The sequence below is a fragment of the Pristis pectinata genome, chromosome 25 (genome assembly GCF_009764475.1).
Source record: "Pristis pectinata isolate sPriPec2 chromosome 25, sPriPec2.1.pri, whole genome shotgun sequence".
Classification (NCBI taxonomy): domain Eukaryota; kingdom Metazoa; phylum Chordata; class Chondrichthyes; order Rhinopristiformes; family Pristidae; genus Pristis; species Pristis pectinata.
The window spans coordinates 12,183,902-12,197,394 of NC_067429.1; the positions used below are offsets into that span (position 1 = coordinate 12,183,902).

The 13,493-nt window shown below is 36.3% G+C and overlaps 1 protein-coding gene across 1 annotated transcript in view; it reads right to left on the reverse strand.

Annotated features, from left to right (window-relative positions):
• Positions 1-13,493, reverse strand: part of LOC127582961 (signal transducer and activator of transcription 5B-like) — a 107,052-nt gene that overhangs the window by 14,104 nt on the left and 79,455 nt on the right. The window contains 9 exon segments of the mRNA XM_052038619.1: positions 1,412-1,618; positions 2,527-2,619; positions 2,718-2,840; positions 3,708-3,795; positions 5,866-6,045; positions 6,510-6,665; positions 10,389-10,540; positions 13,134-13,211; positions 13,213-13,271. Coding sequence (XP_051894579.1) covers positions 1,412-1,618; positions 2,527-2,619; positions 2,718-2,840; positions 3,708-3,795; positions 5,866-6,045; positions 6,510-6,665; positions 10,389-10,540; positions 13,134-13,211; positions 13,213-13,271 — 1,136 coding nt within the window.

Here is a 13,493-nt window from a genome sequence, read left to right on the forward strand (position 1 = left end):
AAACAAAAGCAAAGCTCCCAGATATGCTAATTTGAGCACTACAAACTTCAAAGAATAATTGATAATGACCAGTTAATACATTTGCATGATATTGACTGAGGGATAAGTATTGGCTCCAACTCTGGCAATTCCTCCCTTGCTATATTTGGAGTACTGGCATGGGCCACTTATATCCAGAAGATAATAGTTGGGTTTCAATTGAACAAGTTATCCAAAAGTGGACATCTCTGCATTGTATCAGGAACTTCAGACTAGACTGTTGTCTTTTAGACTCTGGAATGTGACTTGATGTCAAAACTTCTTGACTCAAAATTAAGAGTGCCAGCACCTGGATCATGGCTAACACTTCAAAGAAATAGCATGAAAACAGTTGAAATAAAAGAATATTACCATCTTAAAAAGAGCTGTAAAGATAGGATTCAAGGTGATCTATGTCAGTATGAAATGAGGTGATTGGATGTATATGGAAAGGAAGATAGGACAGTTGGATTTCGTAATTACTCTCTATTTTCTCTCTACATTTCCTCTTCAGTCAACAGTGGCTTTGCAGAAGCCTTTGCTCACGTTTCACCTTATGGCTTGCTGAACTGAACTTTGAGAACTATTTCTGCACTTGGAGTTTGGGAATTTGCCACACACACACTTCAAGTTTAGTTTTGGGGTTAATGTTTAAGATCTAACATTTTTACTCCTAACATTCTAACATTTTTACTTTTATTTTTCTTATTATCATAAGTAGTTATTAATAAAATAGTTTTTTTAACACTTATACATGACTCGGTGTGCTTCTTTTGTTGCTGGTACATGACATTACAAACTCAGGACAAGAATGAAGACTGTCAGTAAAAGTGGAGAAGGAATTAACTATGACGGTCACTATAAACTAAGAGAAGAGTGTAACATAATAAAAAGTGCCACAGTGAATGTTGACAAGAGTAAAAAATGTTATCTTGTACTAGCAATTAGGGAAAGAAATCAGCAACTGTGAAATCAGAGGAAGGTTGAAAAGATTGCCAGTATTAAGTGCACCATAGCGGGGTAGAAAAGTATGAGCAAGGAAGTGGGAATGAGGAAAGGCTGAAATGATTGTCACTTTTACAACTTCGTAAATATTTTATCAAATGTTAATGATAAATATTGTACCAATGAACACTCAATTTATCAGAAAGGAATGTGGAAATAACATTGTATTACAATTTTCTCTTCAAGGGTATTAAAATATGGAACACAAGTGTAGCCAAAATATAAACAAGTTCATTACATCTCTGCTGCAATTTCAATTTTTAGGTCTATGGAAGGGCTGGTTTCCCCATTGTTAACTTTTCTGGAACTGTGCAAGCCAGCGTTCAAAAGTCTTTCACATTGGCATGTACACAACAAAAGTTGCATAATGGCTAAGATAATTTCTTACCCTATTAAATTGAGACCAGGATATGGTCATGTTACTGTAATCATCTGGATGAATGGCCGAACTGCTGAATGCTTTCTGAGCCAGGAAAACAAGATTTTCTTCTGACAATCCTCTGTTGCTCTGAACCTCTGCTTTGAATTTCATATTGAGAGCCTCACATAACTGTGGCCAGAGTACTTTATCAGGAACGACAAATGGGACTCTACCCTGAAATAGAAAACCGATATGAACTAATGAACATTTAAGATTTTCATTTTAACACAATAACAGATCAGCCATTCAATGAAAACAGTGAAATTCTAAATAGGCACATACAGGGAAAAAAACCAAGCTGTTTAATAAGTAATTTGTTAACCAAACCAGCTAAGATAAATGACCCATCTCATTTGAGGTTAAATTTAAAAAGAATATACAATCTGAAGTTCTGTGCGTTATTTGGAAAGAGAAGTAAATTCTCTTTGCCATCTTTATTCTAATCTTGTAGAATTAAAAAAAAACTCTAATTAATGATGAGTTCAGTGCCAAGTTTATTACTGAGATGATGAACCTGGAGAGGGATTTGATATCAAGCCCCTCTGGTTACATACATGTTAGAAGAATATATCAAGCTGTCAGTTGCTCTGGAATCAGATGTCTCAAAAGAGGATTATAGCTTGGGAAATCTGTATACATCCTTACGGCTTAATTTGATGAGCAGTACAGATCCTCAAAAATTGCTTCTAGTCAGTAGGAAGCAATATGTTTTAATTAGTTATCAAAAAGGCTATTTTGTTCTAGAAATTGGAGAGTGTTGCTTTGAATAGAAGTGTCCTCCTTAATGATTATTTTACAAGTCTTCTATCAGTTAAAACTCAAAATACCTTTTAAAGATATTTTTTCCACTGATAATTTTGCAAATAAAACACAGGATTGCGCAACTTTAAAATAAAATGGTTAATTTTGTCTTACTAAAGCCCAGATACTGCCTAAATTTAAATGTTTTTAATAAATTGAGGGTTGCTTACATGTGTGTACACACTCATTGATCTACATTCACTACAACCCTTTTTCTATGAGCTTTCCTATAGACTTATACAATATTAAACTCAACACAAGACAAATTATATTCAACTTACTGGCTCCGCAAATGCATTATCCCAGAGTACAGTGGCAGTGGCATTGTTGTCTTGGCTGCCATGAACTATCACTACCACTGGAAGTGACAAAGTCTGCCAGAAAGGAAACAATCACTTGGACATTAATTAGATTCAACAGCATAAAACAATTTACTGTTAAAATCTCTCAGCAAGTTCTGTACACAACATACCTTAACCTGAAACACTAGTTCATTTCCACCAACACTGAACTGTGATTCAAAAAGAATTGTGAATTTTTCTTCTGTGACTGACTCTGCTCCACGTCGATCAGAACGCTTGATTCGTTTCAACGACTAAGACATAATTAAAATTAAGGTGGCATCAAGATATTTGTATGTTATGAACTTCTACAACACTATCAGAATTTATGAAATAAACATATAAATTCCCTTCCTATTTTCTTTATAAAAATATGGACCCTTGCATTTGACTCATTCTGTGCACCCAAAAATATTTTACTAAAAAGAATCTTCCATCCACTTCCTATTGTTTCTCCCACCACATTGAAGAAGTGTTTTTGTGGTTAACTTGATGGACCATACATGCAGAGACACAGATTCAAATCCCATCACAGCACCTGGGGAAATTAAATTCAATTCAAATGTGGAATTAAACCTGGAATTAAAATAGCAACTGTAAAATATATTGCCAAAACACCCAACTGTTCCATCCTGATGGACTGCAGACTCACTAATATGGTTGAGTCTTAACTACCACCTTAGCTTAGCAGAAATTGGAGACGAATAATAGATTATGGCAGCACCAGCAACATCCACGTGCCATGAATGAACAGAAGTCATGAAGGAATATGATCATGGCACTTCAAATGATACAGCTCAGATCTTTTGATAACATTTAGGTAGCACAGTGGCGTAATTATACAGCCACTGCCTAACAGTGCTAGAGATCTCGGGTGTTCTCTGTGTGGAGTTTGCACATACTCCCTCAGGAGCTTTGCTTTACCCCCATTTCTCAAAGACATGTGGGTTGTAGGTTAATTGGCCACAGTAAATTTGCCCTTGGTGTGTAGCCTAGTGGTAAGTGAATTTATTAGAATATGGGGAGAATTTTAAAAAATGAGATAAAGAAAGTAACTGGCCTCCAAATCAACTGCAACTGCAGTAGGGATTCCAAATGTTGTACTGAAGATTTTTACTTACCATATTTCTAAAGTTGGCACTTAAGGTTCCCGTTGCTTGATGGTACTCCATAACACAACAGTTGTTTAATATTTCACCACTGCTGTCACTACCAGAAACACAAGAAAGAATTCAGTGCTGGTATTCCTCGTATTCCTTCCTAGCATACTTCTATTTCCTTCTCTTGTCTTATTCAATACACACCTTCCTTTATGTACCTCTCTTTTACACTTCTACATGCTGGCATCGATCCCCTTAAATTAGTTATACCCTCCCAACCATAAGTGAATCTCTCCTTGAGGACACGGATCCCTGTCCTGTTGAAATGCAGCCTTTGAACAGATGCCTCCTGTCCCAGAACCAGTCAAAATACCCCATGAATTTGAAGCCTTCGACCCTGCATGATGCCTCAAGCTGCACACTGATCATCCTTATTTCTACTCCTTATGGTGCAAGGCACTGCAAGTAATCCAGAAAATACTAGCTTCAAATTTCTAATTTTTAAATTTCCCCCAGCTCCTGAAAGTCTCATCATAGAACATAAATATCCAGCTCATATCAATGATAAGCCCTCACTCCTTCCATCTACAAAATATTCTGCACCCTCTCTGTGATGGCAACCGAGTGTCCTTATCAAGCAGGACTCATTGACAAAAGGGTTGAAGAAAAATGTCTTAGACAGATAGTTACAAATTTTAGGTTTAGGAGGAAAACAGGAACAAGTCAGAAATATCAAGTACAGCACTTGGATAGGTACATGAAGGGGCAGGGCTCAGAGATATATGGGCCGATCGCAGCTGGGTAGGCACCATGGTTGGCATGGACTGGTTGGGCTGAAGGGCCTGTGTCCGTGCTGTATTGGTCTAGGACTCTAAATTAATCAGAGGATATTTGGAGAGCCAAAAATGATTCTTGCAAAAATTGTGTATAATTTATGTTTAATTTGTTTTTCTTGTGAATGCTGCTTATATGATGTTATGTACCTGTGATGATGCTGCAAGTAAGTTTTTCCATTGCACCCGTGCATACATGTACTTGTGCATATGACAATAAACTCAACTTGACTTGATTAGTGTAGTCCAAGGTAAAGGATGTCATAAAAGATGAACAAATGAAAAGAATAGTGAGGGAGTAGGAAGGTCATAATTTTAAGGAAGGAAATGTTTAATAAAGGTTCCCACATGGTATACTTTCTTTAAAAATCCAAGACGTAAAATTGAGGATCAAGAAAACTACAGACAGGAAATATTCAAAAGAAAAATTAAAAGTAACTGATGGGACTTAAAAAAAAATTCATTCAGCTTATATAGCCTGAATCCCAGAATACTGGACTTTGTGAGGAATTACCAATGCCACAACTGCGACTGGAAGATAACGGATATCATCCTAACTTTCTGAATGGGGTTAAGCAGATAGTAAATAGTAAATGAATGTTCCACAAATGTACAAAAAACTCTAGAGTCTACAATACAGGGCTCAGGCTAACTTAGGAATTAGTAGAATATATTCACAATGGGCACATTTTGATGAAATTTCAATGAATAATTAAAAAATTCTTAATATGGCTAAATGAATATTGGATTGTGTACTTAAAAAAACATTTATTTAATAACAGTGGGGATATGGTTGCTTGGATAAAAAGGATGACAAGGAAGAAAAAAGAGTAAATTCATGTTTTTAAGTTGTGCAAGGATATGCCATGATGATCATTCTTTCCATTTATTATTAAAGAATTTGAAAATGCTTTTGGATATTTAGAGATCTGAGCAAGTCTAGGGAAAAATAAACTGCTGGACGAACCCAGCAGGTCAGGCAGCATCTGTAGAGCAAAGGGATGGTTGATGTTTTGGGTCAAGACCCTGCATCAGGACCATCTCGACCCGAAACATTGACCATCAGCCTCCACAGATGCTACTTGACCTGCTGAATTCCTCCAGCAGCTTGTTTTTTTGTTCCAGATTCCATCATCTGCAGTCTTTTGTGTCTCAAATTGAGTGTAGGGCAGATAAAATTCCATGCAGAGAAACATTAAGTTGTGAAAGCAATGAAGGGCAGAATAAACTAATGGGAGAACAGAGGAACTGAGGGCAAAAGGATAGATCAATACTAAAATACAAGTGAATGGCATGCACTCTGAAAAGGTAAACTGAGTTCTGGATTTCATGGATGAGCTACTTACTTTCTTGTATTTTCATTTTTCAGAAGTGCCTTTGCTTGCTGTTCACTGATAATAGTTGCTTTCACTTGGGGTGGGTTCATGTGTACATTCAGCTTTCCACCAACTAATAAACGTACGGTGGCTGCAAACTTTGTCTGAGTCTTCAAAACTTGAGGGGGTTGTTTCTCAATTATAAAGGTGCTGTATAAAAGAAAAATGAAAAATTACTTAGTACATTCTGTTCTATTTAAATACTTAAGCATATGACAAATTAAACATTATGAAATAGTTTTAATCTGCAAAAACATATTTCCTTGCCATGTTTACAGCACAGGAGGCTGCTAGTTAGCCTGTCGTGACCATACCAACTCTATGTAAGAATATTTCCACTCCCCTGCTGTTTCTCTATAATCCTGCAATTTCTGGTGCTAAAATAGCTCTTTAACATTATAGGGAACATCCAAAAGTAAAGCGTATTCTATTAAAATGTTTTTTATTAGAATTCAGATCTTGGAATGAAAATTTGTTTGAAAAATCATATTTTACATCGAGTCTTAATTGAGCAATACTAAGTGTAAGAATTGGGTGGCTGTGATCCCAAGAGTGTAATATTGCACATTGTTTACAGTGAAATGTTAAATACATGGCATGTTAACATTACTGACCTTGTAACTAGTGCAGATATTACATCCGTAATTGTTGCATTAAGCTCTGTAAGTAACTCCTCCACTGGGCCTGGGATGGGAAGCTGCTGCCGTTGGTGTTCAGCTCGCCTGATCTGCTGACGATTCTGCCATATTGTCTCTGCTAATTTCTCACACCTACAAGTGCAACAAGTTTTCCCAGTAACAGCACGGCAAATATAAAGAGACTTTTCGCCTGGTTACATACCATTATAATTGGACCATAGTTGAACATTGTAACAATTCTAAAAGCTGGTGAAGGACATACAGCAATTTTCTGAACATGCTTATCACTTTTCCTAAACATATTTGCTTGCTAAAGAATATGCTACTTGATTGTAGAAACCCACCAAGAAAATATCAGGCTGTGATCAGCACATTTCAAAATCTGCAAATATGAGAAACAACTGATTTTCAATAATTATGGCTGGGTGTTTTAATTTGGCATTAAAAACATGTGCCATTAACTTTACCTTTAAAACATAATGCTCAGAACCCAACAGAAAAAAATTGTACAGCCATGACCAACGAGTTATAGCTTGGATCAAAGGGGGAAAAAAACAAGCCTGGGGAATGGGAAAATATAAAATTCAGCAAAGGAGGACAAGACTTTGAAAAGGAAAGCTGAAATAAAATACAAGAATAATCCAGCAAGGAACACTAAACACTCCATAAAAGCTTCTGCAGGTATATAAAAAGGAAAAATGACAAAGCTTAATGTGTGGCCCCTTACAAACCGAGACAGGTAATATAACATTGCAGAATAGGGAAATGGCAGAGAAACTAAGCAAACATTGTGTCTCTATTCACAAACGATGACAAAAAAGCCTCCTGGAAATAGTGGAGAACAACAGGTCTAGAGAAAGAAAGGAACTGAAAGAAATTTGCATTTGTAAACAAAAAAAATGAGAAATCAATGGACTGAAAGCCATCAAGTTCCAGAGCCTAATGACCTGCATCCCAAAGTCTTGAAAAAAGCATCAGTGCAAAAATGGATGCACTACTTATCATCTCAAAATTCCAGATTCTAGAGTGGTTTCCACAGATTGGAATGGAACCCATTACTTATTAAAAGGGAGAGATAAAACAGTAAAGAGGTAAAATGAGATGATTAAAGAAATATTAGAATACGTGGAATTGTGGGTAACATACTGGCTTGGATTGTTGCTGGGGCCCAGCAGATCAGTGATGTGGATAAAAGAAACACGACCAATATATCCAGGTTTGTTGACAAAACAAAGCTGGGTGCTAGTGTGGTTCCAAAAGGAATGCAGAGGGGCTTTATGGGGATATAGACAGAGTAAGTAAATGGATGAGGACATGGCAGATGGAACATAATGAGAAAAAAATTATATTCTCTTGCATAGAAAAATTAAAATAGTTTTTTTTTTGAAGTGATGAGATATTGAGATTGAATGGAATCGATGTTCAGAAGGATCTGGGTACTCCTGTACATGACACTGAAGGTTAACATGAAGATCCAGTGAGCAAATTAGAAGCCATCAATATGTTGGCCTTCCTAGCAAAATAACTGAAGTACGAAAGCAACGGTGCCTTCCTAAAATTATGAAGGCTCTGAGAGAGCACATCGGAATAACACATACAGGTCTGGTCTCCCTACCCGAGAAAGGATTCAGTTATGGAAAGGGGAGAGAAACAAAGGAATTGGGAGGAGTGTGGCAAAACTGTCCAGCAGTGAGAGCTTAAAAAGGCTGGGCTTTTGCTCTCTGGATTTTAGAAGAACAAGAAATGGTCTCTTTGAAATTAACAAATTCTTATGGTCTTGACAAGGAAGGTGCAGGGGATGATGTTTCCCATAGCTGGTGTGTTCAGAACTAGGGACACAGTCCAAAATATGGGATTAGCTATTTAGGACAGAGATAAGAAGAAATTTCTTCATTCAGAGGGTACAGATTCTTTGGAATTTTCTACCAAAGGAAATAAAAAAAAGATCTTAAATCGCAGAGAAAGATAAGAGGGGATGAAAGAACCAAAATTAAAGTCTATAGTTGGATAGAGGCTTGGAAACTGAATAACAAGTGGTTGTGAATACCAAAAGGCAGGTCGAGAGGAGGTGCAAAGGAAACCAATGAATTCTGCATTTGATAAGAGTGAAAAAAAAATCTGAATGCTGGTAATGAAATACCAGGTTAGAAAGGCTGATTATCTAACATGGTTGAATTCAATGTTGGATTTTAGAAGGCTATTACATGCCAGGAAATTAATGGCCAGTGAACCATGAGTGGTACGGAATTATTGAAGATTCTGAGGGATGGGAGCTACTTGCACTGATTTATTAGGGGTAGTCAGCATGGATTTGTGCAGGTGAAGTCATGTCTTACAAACTTGATTGAGTTTTTTTTTGACGAGGTGATGAAGATGATTGATGAGGGCAGGGCAGTGGATGTTACATGGACTTTAGTAAAGCTTTCAACAAGGTCCCTCATGGAGGCTGATCCAGAAGATTAAGGCACATGGGATCAATGGAGACTTAGTAGATTGGATTCAAAATTGGCTTGGCCATAGAAGACGAGGGTAGTGGCATGGGGTATTCTGACTGGAGGTCTGGGATCAGTGCTGGGACCTCTGTCGTTTAAAGTGATTTGGACAAAACGTAGGTGGGCTGATTAGTAGTTTACAGACAACACAAAAATTGGCAGAGCTATGAATAGTGAGGAAGGTTGTCAAGGATTCAGCCGGATACAGACCAGTTGGAAACGTGGGCAGAGAAATGGGTTACGGATAAATTGCAGATCACCTTTGCACAGTTTTCTTATCTTTTATTTCCTCCATTTCACTCCCTCTTCTATACTTGGCCTCCAATACTATTCCAATGAAGCTCAATGCAAGTTTGAGCATATAAGTCTGATCTCCTGGTTTAGCACATTTCTGTCTTCCAGACTCAACAATGAATTCGATAACATCAGGCAATCAGCCATTTGCACCTATTATCTCACATTACCAGCATTTTTTTCCCCTCTCCCTTTCTGGTATGATTTCATTCCTCCAGTTTACACCTCCTCTCGGCATATCTTTTGTTATTCATAAACCTATACCAATCTTCCAGCCAGCACCTCCAACCACTTGCATCATTCAATCTCTCCCTGTCTCACCTATCACAGACTTCCATTTTGTTCTCATTCTCTCCCCATTCCAAACATTATCTCTGCAACTTGCAATTATTTTTAAATTTTCAACTTTTATCCCAGTTTTGTTCAAAGGTCTTACCTGTGAAATGTTAACTCTGTCCTTCTCTCCATTATCCACTAAATATTTCCAGAATTATTGTTAAGATTTTGAGCATCTGAAGAATTTTGCTTTGGTAATAAACTATAAATTAGTTCAAAATAAAGGAAAGCCTGGAATGTATGTAAATATATGGTTAAGGTTTAAGAAAAGATGACATGCTCGAGGATTCAAAGACAGAACCTATTTGAAATTAAAATGCAGTTACACTTTTGGGAACATGTCTTAGTCCACTAAATAATGGAAAGAGTTGGCCAGCAAATTTTGCATGCTTGCAAACTTCAGAAAGATACAAGTGATAAAATATAGGCATAAAAAGCCTCATCACTCCACCTTGTACTGGCTATTTATATCTCCCTGAAATTTCTTGCAGATTTGTTCCTCAGTCTCCTCTATGAATCAATTAACTACTGAATGAGATGAAAAGAACACATCCATGATTCAAAAACTTCAGCCATCACACCCAACCTTGAAAGCTTCCAATCTCAGCCATGTACTGGAGGATAAATGGAGCTCAATCATATCCTATTAATAATTACAGACACATTTTTGATAGTTTTGCTACTTTGATACATATCCAAGTGAAATATAATGAATCAAGTATGAATTTCTTACCATGACTGAAGTACGTCTAAACCTCCTTCAGACTGACCACCATTCCCTGCTAACTGCTGGCGACGTTTCCACTGAATCAATTCATCATCTAAAATAATTGTCTGGAGCTTACGGAGCAACTGCAATGTCTTTTGGTGTTTCTCGGCTAAATCCTGTAAGTACATAGGAGTTTACACTTTGGTTAGAAATTGCATTGCTAATGTCTATGGTGACTGTTAAAAACACTCCAAGGTATTTTTTTAAAGGAACCAAAATACCGATTGATTGAATTTCATTGAGGAAACTGTTCTCTGATGATAAGTACAATGTCTATTCAAGCCTTCATTTTTCTATCAGATTAATAATGGCTTTGTACTAAAAGAGATGAAGCAATCATAAACCAAGTCTGAACTGACAGAGATTTACAATACAAATTCTTCATAATTTCACAGAAAGAAATTACAATAGCTAGTGCTGGAATTAACACTAATGGTATGAAATGATCTTTCATTGACTTGAACTGTTAATTCTCTCCACAGATGCTGCCTGGCCTGCTGAGCATCTCCAGCATTTACTTTTTTCCAGATTTCCAGCATCTGAAGATTTTTGCTTTTTAAATTACAGTACTGGGTAAATAGTTTAATGTGCAGTTGCAGTTAAAAGAGTACATGATTAATTAGCGATCTAAGAAGTGTTAAATTATTATTCACTTTAACTAAAGAGAATGCAACAAATTTAGCACAAAAATAAAGCAGCAAAAATGCTATAAAGTTTAAAGGCAGATTAAAAGGACCTATTTTAAAGTAGGCAGGTTGCAAAGTAGGAAAGTGCAAATAGGATGCATCCCAGGAACTGAAACTAGGGATGATGGAAAACTCAATGTTTTTCGACACAATTTTTCTAATACCTCCTTGATTAGGGGTGGTATTAAAAGACGATACACGTTACAACCATATAAAGGGGAAACGTTTAATCCTATCAACCTGTCAATTAGTGGTCAAGAAATGTTTAGGCATAATAATCTAAGATGAAGTTAATTGGCATTTGACAAGATATGAGACAAATGAAAATCACAGTTCTGTTTGACTAATTTGATCAAGTACTTAGATTAAGTAACAGGAGAGAATAATAAAGGTAGTGTGATTTGGAGTTTTTGGGTTAAAAGTACCAGCAATCAAGACAAATTAACAAAATTAAAACAGCATGGATTGGCAAAAAAGACCTGAAAATTAACACTCATGAACTTTACAGATGATGCTGAGATCACCACTCTTTGATATATGTAATCGATCTGGACTTGAATACACAGGGCAAATTTTAATACTTGTAGAAGATCAAAACATGAAAATGCAATAAACATGTCGGTGGATACTTTTTGCTTCAGGATGACATGGCTTAATGAGCACAAACAGATGAAACTTAACAGAGAGAAGCAGCAAGAAAATCATCATTGGAGAAGAATGAGGAAAGACAACATTAACTAATTACTAATGGCACAATTTAAAGGTGGTGCAGGGAAATTATACATTATAGAAGCCAGCTGGACAAAATAATTAAGCTGTCAAAAAAGCATGTGGGATCTTTGGATTTATTGAGAACAGAATAGAATATAAAAGCAAACATTTGCAAAATGCTTGATTGTTGTTGGAATATTATGTTCAACTCTGGATCTCTTTCCTATAGTGTGATGAAAAGGCCTGGGAAAAAGTGCAGATGAAGTATGTTGTCAGGATTGAGGGACTTCAATTATAAGTAGAGATTGGAAAAGTATCGATTCTCCTTAGAGCAGAGACTATTAAGACATTTGGTGAGTATTCAAAATTTGAATACTTTTGATTAGTTAATAAGTAGAAGTAGTACCCCATGCCAGAATGGTCAATAACAGATGACAGATTTAAGACGTTTTGGCGCATGGACAAACAAAACCCATGGAAATCTGGAATTCAACAACTAAAAATACAGTGGAGGCAAATTCAATAGTAATATTCAGAGTGTTGGATAAATACTTTCAGTGTTGGAAAAAAAATTGACAGGGTGATGTGATGTGCAAGGTGCAAGGGAGTGAGATTAATTAGATCATTCTACAATGAGCCTGGAGAGGTACACTGGGCTAAATGATCAACTCTGTGCAATGCAGTATATTACTTTTGTGTTCGAATCCAGAGCCAAACTTATTTGGATGAAAATATGAAGTAATTTTATTTCACATTTGAGCCCAATATCTCTAAATTGGGCAGCTTAATCAGAGAGTGTGAGCACCAGACCCTCAAAGTTAAAATACATTCTACTTCCTTCAATATGACCTTTATTATCAAAAACAAGAAATGCAATATATACAAGATAGTCAATATCTGAAGAAATCCTACTGGTGTATTTAGTATACTAAACAATGCAGAAGATTTGGCTAATTGACATCATTTATGTCTATCCCAAAAAATTACAAGTGCACAGTACAAAACTGCGCTTAAATTTTCATCAACTGGCAATGTCACTCAAAGTGAGCATTCAGGGTCAATTCATTTTACATCTTCATGTTTTATACCCAAGATAAACAATTGATTTTAGCAGCTGGTTTCTGAAATTGAAAATAATTCATTTCTCATGTTCATGGGAACAAAATTCTACCAAAATAAATAAATGTAATTGAAACCACAATATCCTGCAATTTAAAGTCATTAATTATAAATTTCTATCTTTCTTGGGTATTGTTCAGAAAGTGTAAAGCAGCACATTCGTTATAAGAAAATGTTTTGAAATTGTAAATACCAGTCTGTATTGCTGTAGTGTCTGGGCTTCTCGCTGTAACCAACCCTCCAGAGATGTCCGTTTTTGTTGCAAGCTTTTGTTCTCGCAAGATACGGTTCTGGTCTTGCGGACTCAGCTGTGCAAGTTGAGCAAGCTGAGCTAGAAAAATAATAATTTCTCATCAGTATTAAATAGAAATAAATTTTCATGTTTAAAATAGTTTAACCTATGTACAAGTCTTATTGCCCAACCACTTGTAGAATAATCCACTTTCCACTTGTACAGAGACTATGGGATAATTTGCTAAGTATGAACCAATGTCAGAGAGGACATGCTGCCAGCACGTATCAAAAAATTGCACTAGTTGTGCCTGTGACGATC